Source organism: Microcebus murinus, chromosome 7 (assembly GCF_040939455.1).
Source record: "Microcebus murinus isolate Inina chromosome 7, M.murinus_Inina_mat1.0, whole genome shotgun sequence".
Lineage (NCBI taxonomy): Eukaryota > Metazoa > Chordata > Mammalia > Primates > Cheirogaleidae > Microcebus > Microcebus murinus.
The window spans coordinates 59,216,767-59,243,248 of NC_134110.1; the positions used below are offsets into that span (position 1 = coordinate 59,216,767).

The window sequence follows — 26,482 nt, forward strand, 5'->3', positions numbered from 1 at the left end:
AAAAACCTTACCTATGCTAAATCAGTAACAAAAAATTCTACAGTGTCTTCTATTAGCTTTATAATTTTTTCTCTCACATTTAGGCTTTTAATACATCTTAAGTTTAATTTTAGATGTAATATGATGCAGGAATTTAATTTAAATCTTCTCCATATAGAAATTCCATTTTCCCAGCATCATTCTTCCACTGACTTATGATGTCAACCTATCATATACTAAGTTCCTACATGTACATAGGTCTGTTTATGGACTCTGAATTCTGTGTCATTGGTGTTTGTCTGGTTTTACTCCAGACTAAGACTGTCATAACCAAACTACAAATAAAATGAAAGATCCAAAAGTCTTTAAAATATATGAACTTGAATATATAACTTTCTAGTGATGTTAATTAGAGGTCAGCAAAGTTATTCTGTAAAGGATCAGACAGTAGCCATATAGTCTCTGTCAAAACTACTCAGTTCTGCTGCTGGGATGAGAGGGCAGCCATAAACAATAAACAAGCAAATGAGCTTGACAGTATTACAATAAAATTTTAGTACAAAAACAGACACCAGGCAGAATTTGGCCCACAGGCCATATTTTAAAGATCTCTAATGTAAATAAAAGAGATAAAAGATATACTCATAAAATTAATTTAAAATTTTTATTATAAATAAATATTTAAAAGACATATACAATATCAATTTTGAAGTATTGTTTTTTCCATTTTCTTATCCCATAAGCTATTTTATCCAAATTTTTCATGTATATCTTCTCCATCAATGTCACTATCATCACTAGAGAAACTCAATGAAGTCAATGTTTTCCAAAATAAATTTTTTTCACTTCTAGGTGAAGATAATGGAACTTTTTAAATCCATGTTTACAGCTGTTGTAGAAATTTTATCCCCAGCCACATAGTTTTATTTTTGTTGTTGTTTTCCCATTCATCTTATAGGTGTGTTTCTTTTTGGCGGGGGAGAACAGAGTGTCACCTGTTGCCCAGGCGAGGGTGCAGTGGTGTCAGCCTAGCTCACAGCAACCTCAAACTCCTGGGCTCAAGCAATCCTGCTGCCTCACCTCCAGAGTAGCTAGGACTACAGGCATGTGCCACGATGCTTGGCTAATTTTTTCTATATATTGTTAGTTGGCCAATTAATTTCTTTCTATTTATAGTAGAGATGGGGTCTCACTCTTGCTCAGGCTGGTTTTGAACTCTTGACCTTGAGCGATCCTCCCGCCTTGGCCTCCCAGAGTGCTAGGATTACAGGCATGAGCCATGGCACCTGGCCTACAGGTGTGTTTTCATGTTCTCCACAGGCTAATTACTTACATTACTCCTTTTCTTTAAAAGGTTTGTTTACTGGAATTTCCAGTGCTTGTCATTGTGAGGACTACCACTGCGTGAATTTCTAGATTAATGTTAAATTTCTTTTATCTTTATAGGTATAGCTATCCAAAACTAGAATTATTTGTTTAAGGTCCTTTCAGGATTAATATGTTTTCTCCAAGCAGTGCTTTATAGTTCAAAATAAAAAAATTGATAGCTCCTCATACAGTAAGATTAATAAGGACTCAAATAAAGGAACTTCCTTTTATTAGAGGGATATTTTCTTGAGGAAAAATCCATATATTTCAGGATATTTTGGCTTTGCAACTTGTTTTGATATCTGGTAAAATGGATTTGCCTCTTTGTTCTTCCTGTGGACGCTGTTTTACTATCTGTACAGCTTTTTTCTTCAATATAAATATCATAATCCTTTTATCCAACTTCCTTGAAAATCCTTTGGGGACTTTTTTGAAACTGCATTATATATGTAGACTAGTTTTAGGAGAATTGACATCTTTACAATGCTGAGTCTTACCACCTACAAACATGGTGAGAATCTCCATGTATTGCCAATCCTCAAAAAATAGTAACTACATGTACGACTTTATAGATGATTTTTTAAACTCAAACTTTTCTGCCTTAAATTGTGATTCACCCGCAAGTAGTACATGGATAGATCTGTATTTCAATTTTACTGGCTTCCTTTGTAATTGTTTGTATTATCTTTTATGCACTTAAAAATATTTTGAGAAACAGTCCTTAGGCATCACACCACACTGTCAAAGCGATCTATATAAAATCGGATTAAGGACCTCTGCAAGATATTTCCATGTTTTATATGTTGTTCCAAAAAAAAAAGAAAAAGCAAGATGCCCAACAATTTCATGAAACTAACATAACCATGATACTTTCTACTCTTGACTTCCATAACTCTTCACCATTCTCACTTCAAAATCACTTCCTTGGGAAGGTATTACTTAACGTCCTTGACTAGGTCAAATCTCTCCATCAAATATTCTCAAAGCACAACAGTATACTGCATTAACCACAGTTGCTCCTTTTGTTCATGTGTGTGATTATCTGATTAATCCCTGCATCTCTAATTAGAAAATCCACGAGGACTGCCTTATCTGTTTCTCCATTTATCCCAGTGACTAGCATAATACATGGCCCATAGCCAAGTTCTCAATATTTACTGAATGTTCAAATTATACTATTTGACAGGTGATGGAGAAAATATAAAGTTGAATATGACCCAGTTCTTGTAATCAGTAGACATATATGGACATGTATAGATATGAGACAGTTACAGAAATAAACTATAATTAAGTCAATTGAAACATATACTAAATAAATAAGCAAAAATGGTACTGGAGCACAAAGAAAAGAGGCATTAATTAATTGAATGGTGTTGTCATAACTTCATAGAAGAGGGGCCTTTTTTAGTTTTTAAACCGCCTGACCTTATAGGACATAAAAAACTCTGATAGGCATAATGTGAAGAATACATTTCAGCCTGAAATACTTCATATGCAAAGCCTGAAAGCAGATGGAGAATTCAGGAGGTTGAAAGTATTCTCATTTGTAATAAAGTATTCTGGGGGAACAGGAGAAAGGGAAATACAGTAGAAGAAGCTGGAAAGGCAACTTGAGGGAGAATACCTTGAATTCTATGCTAAGGATTATTTCTTACATTATCTGATATCCAACTTAGTTTTTGACATCACAAGTTATGGAAATCAGTAAGACAATGCTGAGAAATATTATAAAACTATCACAAATAAATCAGATATTTGGTTCATACTTTTTAAGCTAACAATATATCTCAAAACCATTTCTGAACTATTATCAAAACCATTTTTGAAATATTACCAAAAAAAAAGAAACACACTGAAAGACTGTATATTAAAGTCACATGAAATTCTCTAGCAATATTAACCCTTTACCTTTAATACATATCTTTATACATATGGTTTTGTTTCTCTGTTTTATAATGCCACCATAACAAACACTGTATCCAAAAGACAAACTGAGAAAGTCAATTTTATCAAAAAACATATATATAATATAATCAGATATAAAATCTTAGAATTGAAATTATTCCATTCACAAAATAAAACAATCTTGATGCTAGAGACTGAGATTAAAAATAAGTAAATATATAAGCACAGCATGTTATTGACACTACAGAATGATTCATCCTCAATATATAGATACTCTTTTCCTGACTCTGAGGGAAAATGTGTTCATTGCTTCTCTGAAATTTGCTTCTTGAAGAAAAGTATTTAACAAACTCAACTCTGAGAAAAAAGATAATGATAAATAGAAAAATCGTTAATTCCATTATCAACATTCTACCTTCAACTGTCTTCTGCTTAAAACCAAAATAAGTACTTCTTTGAAAAAACATTAGAGACTAAAACACTTTTATTCACTGTTGCTTGGGTAAAAGACCATGTGATCTTGATATAAAAAATATAAAAAGACCGCATTATTTGCATTTTTTATAAACTGTGTGAATTTAATTGTAGTTAATCTCAGCTGATGTAGTTAACTGTAAACTTTTAACTATTGCATAATGCACAGAGTTATAAGATACAAATCAAATCATATCACTCCTCTGTGGTGCTCCTCTGCTTAGAATGCCTTTTTCCTTTTTAGGCCAGATGCAGAGGCAACAAAATATCAAATGATAAGGCATGCTCAAGAAACAGTACCTGTAGCATTACCAAATAAATAAATGGGAAACCAGAGACATAGATACCCTGACATGGTAACTAGCTTTAATATTTTCAAATATTTTAATTAGCTGAAGTAGTTTACTTTCACAAATAACTACAAAATTCTCCTCCAAAGTAACAAGGAAAAAATAATACCATAGATTGTATACAGCAGTGTTATTCATAATGGCCAAAAATTGGAAACAAACCCAAACGCATATCAATAGTAAAATAGATAAATTAAATGTGGCATATTCAGACACTGGAATACCATACAACAATGAGAATAAATGTAATTATATAGATGAATCTCACAAACATTATGTTGAGCAAACAAACCCAACAGAATAGATATTGTATTATTCCATTTGTGTAACGTATAAATAAAAAAAGGCAAAAACAATGGTGGCACTAGGTAGTAAGTAATGGTGCTAGATAAAAACCAGGATAAAAGTTACCCTTGGGGATGGGAGGTAGTACTCCCTGGAGGCAAGCATGAGGAGATTCTAGAGGGCTGGTAATGTTCTGCTTCTTGACCCCAGTGCTAGTTCCAGGTATGTTCACTGTATGACAATTCAATAAGCTGCATATTTTCAATGTGTGCACTTTTCATTATATACATTATGTTTTAATAAAAACTTCCCTTAGCAAGAAGCACTTTGCTACTTTTATCAATTTTCTAAATATCATTTTCCTGATAGGCAATCTATTATTTGTAATATTTATTTATTTATTCATTCATTCATACATTCCTGGCTTGAGTCACAGAGAATTTAACATGGTTCTAAGGTATGTGAAAGATGCAGTCAATTTTAGATTATTCAGATTAAATACTATCTATGTTGGATCTATAAGCACATCTAAGTGCAGGAACTACCATCACCATTTCACAACTTTGTATCAACTGCTTTGACCAGTCAAGCACCAAAAGCTTACATAAAAACATCTTTTGTCCATATCATCCTCATTCTTTAGAAAAAGTAGAAATAACCAGTGGACTTTTAAAATTAAAGTTAAATTAAAAATATTCTCAAGGACTCTTCAATTTCCATTGCCATTAGCTTTCAAAACAAAAAGATCAAAACTTTTTGGGATCCAACGGATCTCTCCTTATGAATTAACAATAGGTTGCCATGAGAATTTTAAAATTTCACCTCTGATCCTAGAATCTGCTCTATTACAAGCCAACATGAGTAAACAGAACAAAAGAATCATGTGATACACTCAGTCTAATCATCAACAGGCAATCTTTCCGAAACACCCTTTCAAGCAACTCTCTATAACCTGAAACCTACAGATTTAGTCTTCTGGAATATATATGAGAGAAAAACTGCCCTGGACTCTGGATGAAAAAAAAGACTGCAATAAATCATGCTAACAATTAGCACTTCAGGAAAAGGTCCAAAATGTTGATCTTTGGATTCATGTTTCACAACAAAAAAGACAGACATCATTTTCCCTGGGCATGGACATCTGCTTCATCAGGAGACCTTAAACTGGAGAGTCTTATGACTCCTCCAGAAGTAGATGATCTTTGGAAAAAATAACTAACCAATCACTCCTAGATCAAGCAAATAACAAACCAAAGTATAAGGCTTCTATCAGAGAAGAGAAGAGGATTGATTTTCTGATATCTCCTTTCTAAAATTCTTTTGTTTTCTGTGCTTTCATATCCCTAGTGATCAACTAAGGTTTTCTCAGTGTGCTTTCACATATTTTCACTGTTAACCAGACTCTTAATTTCCTTTAGTATTTTCTTGTTACCTAAGAGAAGGCAAAAATCTGTAATCTCACTGACAAAACTTAATAGCTGCAAAGGCAAATTTCCTTCCTGAAGACATTTCTGTATTTGAATTACCTTCACATTATTAACCCTAACCTTCTGTCTTATAATAATTAGAACTTTATCTCAATCATTACAACAGTTTCTGTAGAACCAATAGTACCAGGGGTGAGGACTAATATTGCAGCTATTCTTGCTGTAGTAGCAATTATTTTGCCAAATATTTATAATTTGGCATCCTGAAATTTCCACCTCATTGCAATACATGAGAATCAAATGTAAACTAACTGTAGTAGATGTGACTAGTACTCATTATATAGAGGTTGACCCTCGTTCGGAGCACATGGGAAGACATTCTAGACTTCCTTGCAGTTAAGAGCCTTTTGACATGTTTAAGGCAATAAGCTGTGAGCTAAAGTGACCTTTATCACTTCTACCTTATACAATTAGAGTAAGTGTGAGTTCTCCATTCTGTCTCTTCTACTAATGCAGCAACCCTGGAAGCTATTGTGTTCCAGATGGCTTACCACTATGACAGTGACAGACTGAATCTCTGAGTTGCCACTTGGAAGAGAATCATCCTATAATCTCATGAGTCTCAGTCTTTTAGTGGACCTGTGCACCCAAGCTGTGACCTTACATGTGCTTCTCAGCTTCTTTTCCCCCTTAGGTGAGAAAGAAAGTCTAGAGAAGGCTGGAGTTAAGTATTTTCCTTCTCTCATGTTGGTTAGGCTCTGGTAAAGTCATTTCTTTTGAAGGAAGATAGAGAACAGAAAGTTCTGGGAGTATTTCAAAATGGTTACTTTCCCCTCTTCCTGCTGGAAGCATGAGGGTATTTTTCTCTGATCTTCACTTTGAAAACCTGATGGGGCTCCTGAAGATAAAACTCTCAAAACTATGGGGCTTGGACCTAAGGAATATTTAACTTTTAAGTTTGTACACACTCACCTTCCAGCAGTTCATCAATTACAGTTTACATTTTCCTAACAGATCCTGGTTCTAGTGGTTTCTGTTCCCAAATACAAAGTGTGATTCTTTGAATTTGCCTCTCTCTCCATTATTTAGGACTTAATTTGCCTGTGACTTCTCTCTGATGGATTTTCTGAAAGCTCTAATAAGAATTGTTGATTTTCAGTTCATTCAGCCTTTTCCTTGCTGTAAGGATGACGGTGACAACTTCCAGGCTTTTATATGTCAAAGAGCAAGCCAGAAGTCTTCACAATATTGTTTCTAATTGCCTATCAGCATATCTTTTTTCCCACTTGACTGTAAACTATTTGAAAGCAGGAACCATAGCTCTTTTATCTCAGAATTCCCAGGACCCAGCTCAGTATGAGAATTCTTCAGGGCTCAATCATAAATTTTATCTCCTCCTCATCACACCCTCTCTCTCTACCTTATTTTATGTATTTTTCTACCTTTATGTACCTCCCTGACAGCTCCCAAAAAGGTATCTCCAGCTTGTCCTTCAATGTTAGCTGATTTATAGACATCTTAAATCTAAAAAGTTCAAAACTTAAGTTTAGTTTCTACTCCAAACTTGTTCACCCTCTCCCCTTCTTGATCATATTTAATGATATCACCACCCAATTAGTTCTTCCAACCAGAAATCTAGAAATTATTTTTGGTTCTTTTTCTCTTCCTTAATAACTTCTTCTAAATCTCCACTGACAAATTATGTCATTTCAACCTCCAAATATATACCCAATCCAATTCATTCCATCTTTGTTGTAATCAACCTGGTCCAAGTTATCATGAGCACTAACGGTCCTAAAAAAAAAAAAAAAAAAAAAAAGCCTCCTCATTTCTATTCTTACTCACTCTACTCATAGAGCAGTAAGACGGATCTTTATACATAAGTTGAATTATGTCACTCTCATGTTTAAAACTCTTTAATATAACATCATCACTGTATACTGAGACTGAAATTCAAACTCCTTATCATCCTCTATAAAAGCACTGCCCTATCTGAATCCTACCTCTGAGAACTCATCTCCTGCCACATTCTCTTCTTCTCTACTATACTACAGTAACACTGATATTCCTTTTTATAGTTTTATATTTTTTATGTTTTAGAGACAGGGTCTCATTCTATCTATCACCTAAGCCAGAATGCAGTGGCACAATCATAGCCCACTGCAGCCTCAAACTCAGCCTGACGAGTAGCTGGGATTACAGGTGCAAGCCACCATACTCAGCTCCACACTGGTCTTCTCTGTGTCCATAAAACCCCTTGCTCCTTGAAGACTTTCATATATTATGTTTCCTATGCTTAAAACACTCTTCCCCTTGGCCGGGCGCGGTGGCTCACGCCTGTAATCCTAGCACTCTGGGAGGCCGAGGCGGGCGGATTGCTCGAGGTTGGGAGTTCGAAACCATCCTGAGCGAGACCCCGTCTCTACTAAAAATAGAAAGAAATTAATTGACCAACTAAAAATATATATACAAAAAAATAGCCGGGCATGGTGGCACATGCCTGTAGTCCCAGCTACTTGGGAGGCTGAGGCAGGAGGATCGTTTGAGCCCAGGAGTTTGAGGTTGCTGTGAGCTAGGCTGACGCCATGGCACTCACTCTAGCCTGGGCAACAAAAGTGAGACTCTGTCTCAAAAAAAAAATAAAAAAATAAAAAAAAAACACTCTTCCCCTTAACATTTTAATCCTATTAAAAGACCTCACAATCAAAGAAGATAACTATATTAGGTGATCATCTGATTCCAATGATTCAAATTTTAGATTTTCCTAGGATTTCAAAAATATATTTACTAATTATAGCATAACATAAATAAAACCATTACATGAAAATTCAAAACAAACCAATCCAATTGATTAGTGTATTTGCATTTAAAAATTTCTTACTTACCTTTGATATTATGCTAGGTATGAGAATGAAAATTTAAAATAATACTTGTATTACAAAGCATTTATCACTTTTTCCTAGTATCTCATCGTAAATTATGCAGAGGCTTATTCTGTACCTTACATATAACCTATATTGTTTTTGTAGACAACTTTCCTTCATTCTGATGCTAACACAAAAAAAAAGAAAAAGTAAAATTAAAATTATTTAATTTGTATATTAAACAGTTTCTACAAAGGTTGAATGAACTACAACTAAAACAAATGACTCAATCGATTTTCTATGCCTCAAAGTCAGAGTTAGATACAGTTTTCTACTTATACCTATAATTTCATGTCAATTGCCCAAATCAAAATTAGCAAATCTTTCTGATATGCTAAAGAATATGAAATAAACAAACTCCAATAATACAGACCTCAAGAAGCCTACATTATTAGAGATTTGGACAACTACAAAATGGGATTTATGTAAATTGATTAAAATGGAATTACTGTTCAAGAAATACAATAGATTTTTAATACTGGCTGTGATCGAATATTTATTGTTATTCTATGAAAATATTTCCACAGAAATGAAAAACACAAGTCTTAGTTTTTGACATTTAAATTTTAAAATGAATACCTGGAATTTAGTTCTCAGAACTAATTTTATGGATGAATAGTAGAAGGTAAGCATATAGGAAGTTATCCCACTCAAATGGTAGTCAGAATAAGAAACAAATGAGATGACCCAGAAAGAAGTCTTAGAATTCTGAACAAAAATAAAATGAATTAGAAGGAATTCAGAAGAACCCTGGTCTGTGCTTCAGAAAGATAAAAGGAAAGCTCCTAAAAAATGATATACCAGAAATCTTCAGTGTAGTAAGAACGTAAGATGAAGAAGATAACTATTAAGAGAATATATTGATTTGGAATTTTTAAAACTGCATAAATCACAGAGCAAGAAGAATGAATTAGTTGTCAAAGAAGCCTTAATGGAAATAATGTTTTAAAACATCCAAAAGTGCCCATCTTTTCTCCCACCATCTTCCTATCCAAAACTCAAAGCACATTGAATTATATTTATTATTGAAGTAAAGCTATTATATCTCTTTAAACTTGCCTTGATGTGTGTTTATGTTAATCAAATGTCACTATTGCAATAATCTAAAGCACTATTTAACATTACTCATGAAATATCTGTAATTTTATTTAATGGCCATTGTAATCTAATACATAATATGATACAATCTTATTGTGAGATAAGATTGCAAGATTTTTTTCTAAAATTCACATAAGATACATAAATGAAGTCATTTAAAACCAAGGCAAAATTAAATCTAGTTATATTTGTTACCAATTTCTCTATTTTATTTTAAACTTCAGTGCTTTAGAGAAAAATCAGTAAAGCAATAACATTGTGTAGTGTTTTAATATAATGCTTGCTGATTAGAAAAGGAATTATTAAATTTAATATTATTCCTTATGTCATAGTATTCTTATATTACAGAACATCTTTTATCTTATATCATAGAATATCACATTTCCTGTGTCAGGCATTCTGCTAGATGCCAGGAATGAAACAGTAAATAAGACAAACACGAGCTCTGACTTTAACTATCTTAAATACAGCAAAAGTTCCTTTTTTTTTTTTTTTTGAGACAGAGTCTTGCTTTGTTGTCCATGCTACTAGAGTGAGTGCCAAGGTGACAGTCTAGCTCACAGCAACCTCAAACTCCTGGGCTCAAGCAATCCTACTGCCTCAGCCTCCCCAGTAGCTGGGACTACAGGCATGAGCCACCATGCCTGGCTAATTTTATATATATATATTAGTTGGCCAATTAATTTCTTTCTATTTATAGTAGAGACAGGGTCTTGCTCTTGCTCAGGCTGGTTTCGAACTCCTGATCTTGAGCAATCTGCCCGCCTTGGCCTCCCAGAGTGCTAGGATTACAGGCGTGAGCCGCCGCGCCCGGCCAAAAGTTCCAATTTTAGAACTACATATTACCTATCACATTACAGTTTTACTTCAGTTGAAACTGAAACACTGACAAAATGTAAAATAAAATCCATGCAAGTAAGCATAAAATGGATGAAGGGATTATCTTCATCAACAGCAACAAGACCAAAAGACATTTACCTTTTAGTTTGCATTAAAAACAAAATGGGAATTTTTTCTGAGTGTTTCATCCTACTAATCATTCTCTTTTTCTCCTAAAATTTATGTGACTTCTCAATTTGCCCATTCTTACAACCAAACCATTTTCTCCATAGACATAATTACATCTTAAAAGAAGCCCAGAGGCTGAGTGGTTAGAACATTTCTGAGAACGATGACAATTGTCAAGGGAAGACTGGAGTTTAAATATATATGTCTTTCTTACATTCCCAGTTACTTCTACTTCACAACATAATTAATATTGTTTGCACAAAGTTAAAATGATACAAATGTGAACTTTTTAAACAATGCTTTTTAATCTGATAACAACTAAAAGAAATGGAATCACCACTTTTTCAAGGTTTCAGGTCAATGTGAGAATAAATTGTTTCATTTCCCAAATTATGTTTCAGAATCTAATGAAATATTCAGGGAACATAGGATTCAGTGGTCAAAGAAGGTTAGTAAACAATATATGTTTTAATATATGCTTTAATACCATATTTAGGCTCTCAGAATTATTACAATTAATAATTATAATATTTAGTAATTTATTACAATAAAGATAAAAATACAGTAATTTATTACAATAAAGAAACTTGTTTAACCTTTTTTAAAACAGCCTTTCCAAAATTATTAGAGCAAAGATTGAATTTGGGGATTAATACCTTTTGGTATCCTCTGAAACTACTGTTGAAAGAAATACACTCAATAGATATATTGCATTATTGGAGAGAGATATTTTAGTGGAAAAATGCGGCTTAAATTATTTATTCTAAAATTGGGAGGGGGAGAAAATCACTTCTTTTTTACTACCCTATTAATTATCCTTCTTTTCTTTTTAGATTTCCATGGGATGATTGATTAAAGGTAATAGTATCAAACCCTAACCTAACAATTTTCCTTTCTGAGGGCATACTAATCCAAGGGCAGTATTTTAATACATACTCTTCAGTATGTTATACTATTAGAGATAATATTTAGTCTATATAGATCAGCTTACTTACGTCTGGGGCTCCTTTTCATTTTGTTGTTTTTGCTGGGGCTGAAGAACGTTATTTACCAGTTCAGTGATCCCACTAAAGGGAAACCACCTGTTTAAATAAGCAAATAATGTGACTGAATAACAATGTAGGTTACATGTTTTCTTATCTATAATAATAGAAATACACAGGCACAAAAGCTACAGCCAATGGAAATGTGAGCTCCAATTACCATCCAGGCAGTCAGAATGTAGGGAAATTAAGTTTGAACACTTAACCAGTCCACAAGCAGGCAGTAAAAAACTACATCCAGTCACTATGTGGATGAAGTAAGAAGCTGCAGGCAGCTCTCTTACAAGCTAGAGAGTCAGAAAGCAGAAGACACACTAGTTGCAGCCTATCCAGTATTAGTGTAAGCTAATACCATCAAAGGTGCAGAAAGCAGAATGTGGCAAAGGTACAGAAGTCAAGCCTACTGCACTCTTAATACATTTACTTACTGTGTCGGTTGTGGTTTGTGTTCTTCTTTGAGCCTAAAAAGATAAGTTTGCACAACTGAGTGCACTGTACTTGGAAGAGGTTTCTATCTACAGATTTGTGGTCGCAGAAAATGGACACAAAAAATAAAGAATTGTTAAGCTTATTGCTTTGCCATATATTGGAATTATACATTTCAACCAATTTTACACACACAATAAAAGAAGTTGGATAATTTGTTCTCAACAGAGGACTTTACTTCTGTTTTAAAGCCATGATTTGGTTCTGAAGTTTTCTACATATTTTTATGATATTGATGCTTTTAAAATAATCACTTTAAGATACCATATTAAACAGTTACTTTTATTTAATTGAAAATAAATAAATTTCCTTTTTATTGTTTTAAGTTTATTTCTTAATATAAATTGAAGTAAATGCATATGTATTTTAAATAAAACATAGGGTTTTATTTATGTATTTTTAAACACCCTACATTTGAATTTCTTTATGCTTAAAGCAGATAAAGGAATTGAGGGATTATGTATTCAATCTTTCTAAAAATAGCTATTATAATAATGGTATATATTAAATTTTAAAATTTCATAAGTTAAAGTAAACTATTCATATAACTATTCCAGACTGAAAATGAAATAAATACTATATAAGTAACTATAATCAAGTCAGTGCTTCACTTCTAGTTCTTTAAGGTTCAATAAAGTCTTGTCTAAAGTCTTGTGTGTACAGAAAGAAATCCTACTTTCCAATTCTCTGAAATGAGAAGTTAATTTTTATATTACAAAAATCTATAAACTTACAGTCAGAAACTGATTTAAAAGTAAACAATCAATTCACGATGGATATAATGGTAAAGATTAGGTACACCCAACTAAAGCAAAAAAACAAAACCCCCCACCTCCTGTGGCACCCTTAGTGAGTCATTCTTGGGATCAGTATTATTCACTTCTCATTATATTCCTTTATTAAAATTAAATTATTTTTCTGCAGACTTATTAGTGCATATTGCTTTCATATATTCAGGAAATTAAAGAGAGACTGGCCCAACACAGATCACTGAATATCAAAATGAAATAAGAGTAGATATTTAAAAGGCAGAGAAAGATTAGACACAGGGTAGTGAAGGCCTTTGAAATCTGGCTTCTCACAGTTTGCCTAGGATTGATCCTGAGAGATAAATCTATGACTCAATGATCAGTTGATCAGGTTTTACTTTCTCAGAGGAAGGCTAAAAGATTGGTAACTAAAACTGGTCACCAAAATATAGGATTTTCATTAGAAAGTTATACCCAACACTGTAAATTAAATTCTGTTCAGATCAAATGGATTTACTTTTACTCTGTGTTTGTTTTTTAATGACATAAGTAATAAATGAAAAGCATAGTCTTAAACATTTTTGTGTCCAAATGAATGAATATAATTGGCAATTACATATATCTATAGTTAACCATAAAAGAATATCTTTTGTTCTCTACATAAACACAAAAGACTGTAATATCTTTATTTGATAGAACTAAAGCCACAATATTTAGTATTTAAATATAATGGATTAATATTTAAAGGATTATATTTTAACATCAAATATCACATAAACAATCAAACACAAGCAAAGTATAGTGACACTGGATTCTATATTAAAAACTTGTATTAATTTGAGAATAAGATAAAAATCTTTTTGGAACAAAACATTCACAAATAAAGGTGACAAGATTATCATATCAGTTCATCAATAAGGAGAACAATTAAAATGTTCACCAAATAATATTATGTTAAAAACAAATATTGAAATAAATATGTAAATGAGAAGATATTTGTTAAAGATGTCCTGAATGAGAATCTGTAACATATCATGTTACTCTTAATCAATGACAAAAGCTTTTATCATAAACATACTGATATTCATTTATAAATCAGTTTCCAATTTTAAAATCTTTACTTGAAAAAAATAGACATAAAAACCTGTATTACCAAAACAGGAATTATTTCTGGGCTTTGTAAAAATATCTGCATATGAAATATACAACATCTGTATCATCTTCCCAAATAAAATATGCATTCTATATACTGCAGTATAAATATTTAAAATATCTTTAAATACAATCAAAAGTATATAATTCTTCTCCTTTTTACTATTTTTTTAATTTTTTATTTTTTATTGTTATGGGTACATATTAGTTATATATCTTTATAGGGTACATCTGATGTTTTGATACAGGCATGCAACATGAATTAACCAAATCAGGGTAATTGGGGTACCATCACTTAAGGCATTTAACACTTCTTTGTGTTAGGAACATTCCAATTCCATTCTTTTAGTTATTTTTAAATATACCCTAACTTATTGTTGAGTATAGTCACTTTGTTGTGCTATCAAATATTATTCATTCCATCTAATTATCTAACTATATTTTTGTACCCATTAACCATCCCCACTTTATTGGCCTTCCTCATTATTCTTCCCAGCCTCTAGTAACTGTCATTCTACTCTCTGTCTCCATGAGATCAATGCTTTTAATATTTAGTTCCCATATATGACTGAGAACCTCTGAGATTTGTCTTCCTGTGCTTGGCTTATTTCACTTAACATAATGTCCTCCTGCTCTATCCATAGTATTGCAAATGGCAGGACTTCATTCTTTTTTGTTTGCCAATATTTTAGATAAAATTAAACTTCAAAGTATCTGACCAAAATTAAAATCCATGTTCAGATAATAAATTAAGAAATTGGTAATATGAAGAAGTAATTATATCACATATTTCTCTAACAATACTCTAACATTATTGATAGTAAATTCCTATGTTTGTACATTTCAAAAAGAGTATGAGGGGCTTCTGGTTTTCAGTCTGAGATGTAAAGAGCTTGGAAATTGTCACTCCCATCCTCAAAACAGGTAAAAAAGCTGAACAAACTGAAAATCATCAGAGAATTAAGGTGACAAGACAAATTGTTGTCACAAAAACTAGACAAACAGGCAAATACAGTTTCACAACTTACTGGGAGCAGAGGCCTAGGAGCAAAAGCCTGCAGGTGAAACTAGTAATTGCACAAATACTTTAAACTATAATTAATTGCTGGAGGCTCAGTATGGATTACCTTTTAAGTTTAAAATTCCAAATCTTAGGTCTCAGTCTTAGGGGTGCCACCACACTTTCATAAGTTTTATCTCCTGAAGTCTACCAGGTTTTCCTCTGAAAATCAGAGAAAAATCCTCTCCTACATCCAGCAGGGAGAGAGGAAAAGTAACCAGTTTTAGATAAACCCAGAGCTCTCTGTTCTCTTGAATAAGGCCTTCCCACAAGGGAGACTATTTTACCAAAGACTAACTGACTAGGGTTTCACCAAAATCTAACAGTCCTGGAGAAGATAAATGGCCAACTCCATCCTCCTCTAGCCTTGAATGTAGGAATGGAAAATACCCAACTCCATCCTTCTCTAGCCTTCAGAGTCAGGAAAGGGAAATACTCAACTCCAGCTCATTGAAAGACTGAGGCCAAATTATAGGACTATCAAAAGCTTCTAGTCCCTCTACACCTACCAACAAATTAATAGACTTCTTAGATAATAACATGCAAATACAATTAAAAGAACTGAAAGTCTCAGAAACTATTTAGTAAGGAGTTTCTAAGGAAATACAAAACAGCAAGGGAGACAAATACAAAGATAAATAGATGAAATTTTAGTCTCTGACACCACAGCTACACTTAACAGTAAACACAACCTAACTCTCAGCCACCTAAATACAAAATTTCGCATTAAAGGCTATCTACATAAGGTCCTTTTACTCAATAAACCATGTCCAGGTTTCAATAAAAAATTACATGGCACTCTAAAAGGCAAGAAAGAGTCTGAAGAGACAAAGCAAGCATCAGATATAACTCAGATATAGCAGAAATTTCAGAATTATCAAAACTCAGCAAAATAACAATGGTTAATATGCTAAGGGTTCCAATATAAAAAGCCAACAACATGCAAGAACAGATGGGTAATATGAGCAAAGAGAGGGAAACTCTAAGAAAGAATCAAAGGAAATGCTAAAAATCAAAAATAATGTAACAGAAATGAAGAATGCCTTTGATGGACTCATCAGTAAAATGGACTTGACCAAGGAAAAAATCAATGAGCTTGAAGATATGTCAATACAAACTACCAAAATTGGAAAACAAAGAAATGAAAAAGTGAAAAGGATGAAACAGAATACCCAAGAACCGTAGGACAATTACAAAAGCTATAACATATGTGTAATGGGAAGAGTAGAAGTAGAAGAAAGGAATGGAAGAAGTATTTTAAGTAATAATGAATAAGAATTTTCTAAAATTAATGATAGACCAAAGAACAGATCCAGGAAGCTCAGAGAATACCAAGCAGGATAAATATCCCCCAAAATTTATACCTGAGTATATCCCATTCAAACTGAGGAATACCAAAGACAAAGAGGAAATTCTGGAAGAAGCCAGGGGGAAAACAAATGCCTAATCTACAGAGAAACAGTATAAGAATTACATTACTTTATTTTAATGCAAGCAAGAAGAAAGCAGAGTGAGATATTTAAAGTGTTGAATGAAAAATCCACCAACCTATAATTCTACACCCAGTGAAATTATCCTTCAAGAGTGAATGAAAAGGAAATACTTTCTAAAACAAACAAAAAATTGAGAAAATTTGTCACTATTAGATCTGCCTTGCAAGAGATGTTAACAAGAAGTTCTCCTGAGACAAGGAAAGGATATAGTTCAGACCTACATTTTTAAAAAGGAAAAGCAATAGGGAAGGAACAAATGAGACTAAAATAAAATCTTTTTCATTTTGTAACTGATCTAAGATATCAGTTTGTCAAAATAATAATAGCAACACTGTATTCTACAATTATAGCTTATGGATAAGTGAAATGAATGACAACAATATTACAAGGTACAGGAGGGAAGAAATGGGAATACAGTGTTACATTACCTGTGAAGTAGTAGAGTGTTATTTAAAAGAGGACTTATATTAGTTGTAAACATACACTGCAAACTCTTAAGCAACCACTAAAAAAATATTTTGAAACAAAGTATAATTGATGTGCTAAAAGAAGAGAGAAAACAGAATTATATCAAATGCTAAAATAAAACCAGGGAAGAGAGACAAAAAATAGAAGACAAAAAATTAAAAGAACAGGGCAATGAACGGAATACAGTTACAAATATAATAGCCATTAATCCAACTATAAATAATCACTTTAACTGTGAATGGTCTAAATAAAACAATTAAAAGGCAGAAACTGTCACAATGGATTTTAAAAACAAGACCCAATGTCTTAATCCATTTGTATTACTATAAAGGAATACCTTAGGCTGGGTAATTTACAAAGAAAAGAAGTTTGGCTCACAGTTCTGCAGGCTACTCAAGAAGCGTGTCACCAGCATCTGCAACAGCTGAGGGCCTTAGGTTGCTTCCATTCATGGTGGAAAGTGAAGAGAAGCCAGAGTGTGCAGAAACACATGGCAAGGGAGGAAGCAGGGGGATGGGGGGGAGGTGCCTGGCTCTCTTAACAGCCAGGGAATTAACAGAGTAATAACTTACTCTGCCAAGGATGGCATTACTCTATTTATGAGATCCATCCTCATGACCCAAACACCTCACATTACGCCCCACATCCCAACACTGCCACACTGGGAATCAAATTTCAACATGAGATTTGGTAGAGGCAAACAAATCATATCCAAACTAGAATATCATGGGAGGGGGTGATGAAGAGAGGTTGATTAATGGGTACAAATATACAGTTTGATAGAAGAAATAAGACTTGGGTTTGGTAGATCAGTAGGGTAACTATAGTTTGCAATAATCCATTGTATATTTTGAAATAGCTGGAAGAGAATAATTCAAATGTTTCTAGCATAAAGATAATATTTAAGATGATGAATATCCCAATGACACTGATTTTATCTTTATAAAATATATGAATGTATTAAATTATCACATGTACCCTTAAAGTTTGTACATCTATCCTATATCAATTTTAAAAGAAAATTCAAAAATAAACTATAGCACCCAACAATGTGCTATCTGCAAGGAGCCTACTTTAAACATGAAGATACAAACAGGCTAAAAATAAAAGGATGAAGAAAGATATACCAGGCTTATACTAATAAAAAGAAAGCTCAAGTAGCTACATTAATTTCAAACAATGCCAACCTCAGAACAAGAAAAATTATTAGGGATAAAGAGAAGTATTTTGTAATGATAATCAGGTAAATTCCCCCAAGAAGACATAATGATCCTTAATGAATATGCACTTAACAACAAGTGTCAAAATACATGAGGCAATAATTGATAGCCTTGCAATAATAGATGAATCCTCTGTTACAGATGAACTCTTCACATCTCTATCAGTAATTGACATAGCTAGCTGGCAGAAAATATAGTTGTAATGAAAACAACATGATCAATAAAATCCATCTATTAGTATTCCATAATACTTCATCCAACAACAGCACAACAGACATTCTTCTCAAGTTCATGGGAAACACTGAGCAAAATAGACCACATTCTGTGTCATAAAACACACTTTACTAAATTTGAAAGAATCAAAATTATTTAAAGTATGTTCTGAGTTCACAATGGAATTAAACCAGAAATCAATAACAAAACTATAGTGGAAAATCCCAAAATATCTGGAGATTAAACAAATACTTTTAAATAATACATAGGCCAAAGAAGAAGTCTCAAAAGAAATTAAAAATATTTTGAACCAAGTGAAAATGAAAACACAACCTATCAAAATTTGTGAGATGCAGCTAAGGCAGTACTTAAATGAAAATTTCTAGCATTTGAATGCATATATTACAGAACAGATCTAAAAATCAATAAATTAAGCTTCTGCCTTACTAAACTAGGAAACAAAGAAACAGCTAAATCTAAAGAAGCAGAAGGAAATGAATAATAAAAAATTAGAGCAGAAATCAATGAAATTGAAAACAGAGAATCAATAGACAAAAATCAACAAAACCAAAAACAACAACTTTGAAAAGATCAATAAATTGATAAACCCCTACCTAGGATATTCAAGAAAAAAAGAGAAAAGATACAAATTACTAATATCAAAAATGAAAAACAGTCCATTGCTACTGATCCCATGACATTAAAAAGTTAATAAAGAAATATTAAGAACAACTCTAAGCCACAAATTCAATACCTTTGATGAAATGGACCATTACCTTGAGAGATACAATCTACCAAAGCTTAAAGGAAAAACAGATAATCTGAATATATCTACATCTATTAAATAAATCGAATCAATAATTAATACTGTCTCAAAACAGAAATCACCAGGCCCAGATGGTAAATTCCACCAAACAGAGGAAATACGAATCCTCTACAATCTTTTCCAGAAAAAGAATGTGAGGGATCACTTCCTAATTCATTCTATTAGAGCAGTATCACCTTAATACCAAAACCACATGAAGACATTAAAAGAAATGAAAATTACAGACAAACATGTCTCATGAACACAAATGCAAATATATTCAGCAAAATACTAGCAAATAAAATACAACAATGTATAAAAACAATTATACACCACAGCCAAGTCGGATTGATCCCAAGTATGCTAGGTCTAATATCTAAAAATCAATGTAATTCATCAAATCAACAGGTTAAGGAAGAAAAATCATGTGAAGAAAAGGTGTTTCACAAAATCCAACACCCATTCATGATAAAAACTATCAGCAAAAAGAAAGAGAGAAACTTCTTCAATTTGATAAACAAAAGAACTACAGCTAACATCATACTTAATGTGAGGAACTAGACGTTTTCCCCTCAAGGGAACAGCGCAGGGCACTCAGGTGGAAACAACCCACAACCACTGACCCACCAATCAGCTCCACTCTCATGTGTGCCATGACTGGTTCCTCTAGTGATGCTGCTATGAATCAACTGGTTCAACAGCTCAGGCTGGAGGCCAGGCTCAATCCCCTGAAAGTCTCCCAGCTGGAGATTGGAAACAATGTTGTCTACAGAATGAGCAACATGACCCCTGTTGACTAGGCAGGGTTTGAGGCAGTGTCCTCAAACTACTGCCCGCAGGCCACATGCGGGTGTTTTTGCCCATTTGTTTTTTTACTTCAAAATAAGATATGTGCAGTCTGCATAGGAATTTGTTCATAGTTTTTTTTAAATTATCGCCCAGCCCTCCAACAGTCTGAGGGACAGTGAACTGGCCCCCTGTTTAAAAAGTTTGAGGACCCCTGAGAGTATCCTCAAGTACAAACTCCTTCGGACCCCAGAAAGTCTGTTACTTTTTGTAGAAAAAGGAATCTTTCAAAAGTTTCCCAAACCACTTCTCATGAATCCGTGAATATTCACAGGAGAGCTAAATTTAAAGCCTGTACAAATGCTATCCCTATAACACAGGTGCCATGATATACTTTTGTCAGTCCTTAACATCTACCTCTCTGAATTTCCATGAATTTCTATTTGACAAGGGTAATTATTTTATATACATTGGTATCACCATACAATAAAATACCTAGTATTAAAAAAAATTAGTGGACAATGCAAGAATGTCTTCTCTCACAGCTCTTATTCAACATCATTTTGGAAGTAACACTACCTAATACAGTAAGGCAAGAACAGGAAATAAAAGGCATACAGAATGAGAAGGAAGAAAAAGAACAACTAACTTTGTTGACAAATAAGATGAATGTCTACATAAAAAATCCCTATGAATTGACTAAACTCTTGTGAAACTAATTAACACTTTTAGTAAAGTTGCAGGATAGAATTGCTTTCCTATATGCCAGCAATGAACAACAGCAATTTGTGATTTAAAACATAACACCATTTACATTAGCAACAAAAAATAGTATTATATGGTATAAATCTAACAAAATATATACAAAATCTATAAAAGAAAAACTACAAAACTTGATGAAAAAAATCAAAGAAGATCTAAATAAATAGAGAAGTATGTCATGTTCCTGATAAGAAGTCAATATTTTTAGATTGTCAGTTCTTACTGATTAGATCTATAGATTCAAATCAATCCCAATCAAAATCTCAACAAGTTCTTTTGTGGATGCTGACAATGATTCTAAAGATTATATAAAAAGGGGAAAGACCCACCAATTCTATGTCCTAGCTATTTAGTAGAATAAACTGAAAACTTATGTTCACACAAAAACCTATACATAAATGTTTATAGCAGCTTTATTCATAATTTTCTAAAAAAATGGAAACAAGCAGGATATTGTTAAACAGGTAAATTAATAACAAACTATGGAAAATCTATACAATAGGACACTACTCTGCAATAAAAAGGAATGAACTACTCACTGATGAACAGCATGGCTGAATCTTAAATATATTTAGCTAAAAGAAAGAAGTAAGAACTAAAAGGCTACATAACACTTGATTCAATTTATATGACATTCGAGGCAAAACTATAGGGACAGAAAACAGATTAGTAGCTCCCAGGCATCAGTGAAAGAGGGAGGTGTTGACTACAAAGAGGTCACACAATGGAATTTTTTAGGTGTTGGAACTCTTCTATATGATGCTTGTTGCTGGAACCTGACTATGTATTTGTTAAAATACAAATAATTATACATCACAAAAATTAAATCTTAATGTCTGCTAATTTTTTTAAAACCCTAGAATGGAATGCAGAATGTGACAAATTTATCTAACTGTATAAAAAATGTATAAAATAACCTCACTGACACGGCTAGGGAAAAAAAGGAGCTGCCATAAGGAACATTAGGAAAGAATATTTTAACTAGATAATTGTAATATAATACCAAAGACAAAAAAGAACTATACATAAACATTGTACTCTAATCGGTAAATTTGCTTTCACATTGTACAGATTGGCAATTCTGAAACTATTCTACTTGTATACTGGGGTTGAACAATAAGTAAATAAATTATAAATAATGAGAGCCAGGTTTCTCACTATCAGAGAAAGAAGTTACAAATAAGCAAACAGGGGAGGCTAGAATGAATGCTGCCTAGAGTGTTGGATTTACAATCAGAGATATCAGTCTGAAATCACACATATTTTAAAGATAGATGATAGATAAATAGGTAAAAATATAGAAATAAATATAGATATGTATCTCTACACAGGCATATATATCTATTAGGCTAGCACATATATTTCCATGGTTTGTCTACTGAGAGACCCTAGAAACAGTGACACCCCAGTAGCAATAAGCACATCTGGCAGACAGATCTTAGTTTCTAACTATCATTCTCCAATCAAAGGAAACAAAGCTACCTAGAGAAATGGCTGATATTCCAGCTAGGCAGCAAAAATACAAGCTGAACCTTTCTTGTAATGCCAGAAACTGAGGACATGCTTAAAAAAAAAAAAAGATGGAGCATATAAAAAAGACACAAAAATTAACCTAAAAGAGCTTCCAATAGCCAACACTGGAATAATTTAAGGGTGAAAAAAGTAATAGTATTTATATAATGCCCCCTCAAAACGATAAATATCCATGAATCCATATTGATAAAAATAAATAAATAATTAGAGAAGGGGCATACCTTCCTTACAGAAAAATTCCAAATGATATATGTAAAAAGTATGAGAGAAATAGAAAAACACCATTAGATCATCACAGTAATAACTGCTGCAGATAAGATACACTAATAAATGCTCACATTAGTGGTTAAAACTTAAATGAGAAACAGAATATTTGCATAGCTTCAAGTATCTCCCCCAAAATATCTGTTAATTAATGTGGTTTTCATATATGTCTAAAAACTATTTTATATCCTCTCTCCAAGTGGTAGAACTTGAGTATTCTCCCCTTAAATAGGGACTGGAATTAGTGACTTACTTGTAACCAACAAAGAATAGAAAGCAGAAAAAAATATAACTTTACAGTGGAGAAACCTGACAGACACCACCATAACCATGTGATCAAAATTAACGCCCTGATATGACATGATACCACTGTGGTATTCTGAAAAATTCATAACCTCCCCAGGCTAATCATGAGAAAACATCAAAACAAACTCAACTGAGAGACATTCTACAGAAACCCAAATTGAGGGGCATTCTCTTTCCTCATTTGCATGATTTTTACCAGTACTCTTCACAAGTGTCAAAATGATGAAAACAAGAAAAGCGAATGTCCCTCAATGTGGTATCCTAAATTGAATCCTGGAACAGAAAAAGGACATTAGTGGGAAAAGGTGATAAAATATGAATAAAGACCATAGTTTAGTTAACAATATTGTACCAATGCTATTTGCTATTTTCTTTGTTTTGATAAATACACCAGAGTTGTGTAAATTGTTTTGTTTTGGTTTGATTGGGTTTGGTTTTTTGAAGACACAGTCTCACTTTCTTACCCCAGGCTGGAGTGCAGTAGCACAATCAGCTCACTGCAGAATTCCTGGGCTCCAGTGATCCGCCTGTCTCAGCCTCCCAGGCTTGCACCACCATGCCTGGCTAATTTTTCTTATTCGTAAAGACAGGGTTCCCAGTATATTGCCCTAGCTGATCTCGAACTCCTGCCTCAAGCAATCCTCCCACCTCAGCCTCCCAAAGTGTGGGATTATAGGCATGCACCACCATGCCCAGCTGTAAATTGTTAACACTGCAGAAAGCCAAGTGAATGGGATATAGGACCTCCCTCTGTACCAACTTTGCAACTCTTCTATAAATCTAAAATTATTTCAAAATAAAAAATTTTAAAAAAGAACTTTCTACATAAAATACAGACTCCAGGCCTACATAGCTTCAATGGTGAATTCTATCAAACATTTAAGGAATAATTAATACTTTTCACAAACACTTCTCTTTCAAGAAAGATAAAATCACACTTATCTTTCAAAAAATAGAAGACAGACCACTTTCCAACTCATTTTGTGAAAAGAGCATTATTACTCTGATACCAAAACCAGAAAAAGTAAATTCAAGAAAATATCCCAATGAACAAAGATGCAAAAACCCTTAACACAACACTAGCAAACTGAATCCTAAAATACATAAAATAGATATACTACATCATGATTGTGGAAAACCAAAACTAAGATGTCCTACAACTTGAAAAAGAGAGCAACAAACTGAAAAATATGTACCATCTAAGCAGAATTCTGAAATAGGTAAGTTGTACAGTTATTAAGTTATTGTTTCTCAGCTCCAACCCTACCCTTCTACACTTGCCTCTCTGACTCCAGTGCTGGGATAATGCTGACCACATTTCTGCTTTGCCAGCTGGCGCTATATTAGGCTCTGCCAATATGAGGTGTTAGTTGGAGACTGTAAGGTTGGAGAACAAAAAAGGAACTTGCTCCTTATTGTTTGTTTCCTGGGGACTTTCTGATTGTTTTCTTCCTGTTTCATGTTCCTGCAACATACTAATAACATCTCTTCACCATGGCAGCAGCAGTTCCTCTCCCTGTCAGTATATGAATAGCTTCTGCAGTTTTTCCAACATTTGCAGGGGCACCAGCCCTAGCCAGTGCTCCTCTTCAGAGATCTGGATCCCAGTCACATGGGACCCATCCTCCAAACTCATAAATGCCAGTAATTCCAACTTCTCTTTATTTCCCCAGTCCTAGAGGTGGCAGCTATTTCCAATAATTGCTACTCCTGTAATAATTTAGTGTTCTTTCTTTGCATTCTCAATTACATACACTCCTATTTAATTTTTTACATTACTTTTTATGTTCATATTACTGGTGTGCTTTCTGTCTCCTGGCTGGACCCTTACTGATATAATGATTACGTTTTTTTAAATAATCATGATAAAAAATACTTACAGAAAGAAAACAAGATACTAGGAATACAAACCAAAAGCAAAAAGAAAAGGAACACATGGAAACATTAGATGAGAAAAACATAACAGCTAAAGAACAAATAAAATAGTATGAACAAATCAGTTTCATTGAAAATGTAGATTGAGCAACTCTCTCAGAAGTTGTCAGGAGAGAAAATAAAAAAGTAAAAGTGAAAATATTTGGCCAGTGAGAGTCCCAGAGGAGAGAAAATTTTAAAATGGAGAGGAAAAACATTTGAAGAAATAATGGGGATAAATTTACCAGAACAAAAGATGAACCTGGCCAGGCGTGATGGCTCAAGCCTATAATCCTAGCACTCTGGGAGGTCAAGGCAGGAGGATCCCTGGAGCTCAGGAGTTGGAGACCAGCCTGAGCAAGAGCAAGACCCTGTCTCTACTAAAAATAGAATAACAGCCCAGCGTGGTGGCACACGCTTATAGTCCCAATTACTTGGGAGGCTGAGGCAGAAGGATCACTTGAGCCCAAGAATTTGAGGTTGCTGTGAGCTAGGCTGAGGGGACACCATGCCACGTCACTCTCCTCAGGGCAATAGGGAAAAAAAAAAAAAAGAAGAAGAAGAAGAAGAAAGAAAAAGATGAACTATCTCAGATTTAAAGAATCTGTAGAATGCCAAACATGAGATAAAAAGCCAATACCAGGCCAAATTTTAATAAATTTAAAAGGATACAAAAGTCAGACAAAAATTCTGAATAAGATTATAACATAAAAGAACAGATAATCTGCAAAGAAAAAAATGATCAGACTGCCATCAGGCATCTTGAAAGCCAGAAGTCAAAAAGAATTTTTTTAAATATTGAAGAAAATACATTTTGAATCCAGAATATTTATAAATATCATTCAAATGGGAGTATATAACTAAAATATTCTAAATTATACAAGATGACAGAAGGGCTAATACACAAAGACTCATATGGAAAACAGCAAAAAAGCTCTCAAATAACAAGAGAACCAAAACCAGAAGATAATGGCAAGAAATATATGGAGTACCCATAACATTTTGAAATAAAATAAATAAAAATAAAATTTAATTTGGAAAAAATTAAAAATAATTTTTAGAAAAGAAATATTAGAGTAAGAGTGATCAAATATCTTAATAAAATTTATTATTGTCCATTTTGTAAAAACTGTAAAATGTAAATGTAAATTTATTATTGTCCATTTTGTAAAAACTGTAAAAACAATTTGGGAAAAAAAGCAAATTGTATTTGTTTTTAAAACTAGGCTAAAATTCTAGACAATATCAACATTGGTTGAAGGAGAAGGGGTTGTACACAAAAGGATCATGAAAATATATTAAAATATTTTTTAATTAGAAAGATTATATGGATACTGAGCAGGAAGGGTGGACATAAGAAAAAAAGATTATATATTGATATATTTAATAAGTCAAGAGATATAAGTAAAC

The 26,482-nt window shown here is 33.1% G+C and overlaps 1 protein-coding gene across 38 annotated transcripts in view; it reads right to left on the reverse strand.

Annotated features, from left to right (window-relative positions):
- Positions 1-26,482, reverse strand: part of RIMS2 (regulating synaptic membrane exocytosis 2) — a 614,692-nt gene that overhangs the window by 486,521 nt on the left and 101,689 nt on the right. For 23 of the 38 annotated variants that reach the window (XM_020288967.2, XM_076005081.1, XM_076005083.1 and 20 more), the window contains exons 2-3: positions 12,290-12,322; positions 11,814-11,900 (exon numbers count right to left, since the gene is read on the reverse strand). The exons of the other annotated variants lie outside the window; for them this stretch is intronic. In XM_020288967.2, coding sequence (XP_020144556.1) covers positions 11,814-11,900; positions 12,290-12,322 — 120 coding nt within the window. The remainder of the gene's footprint in view (positions 1-11,813; positions 11,901-12,289; positions 12,323-26,482) is intronic. 38 annotated transcript variants of the gene reach the window in all.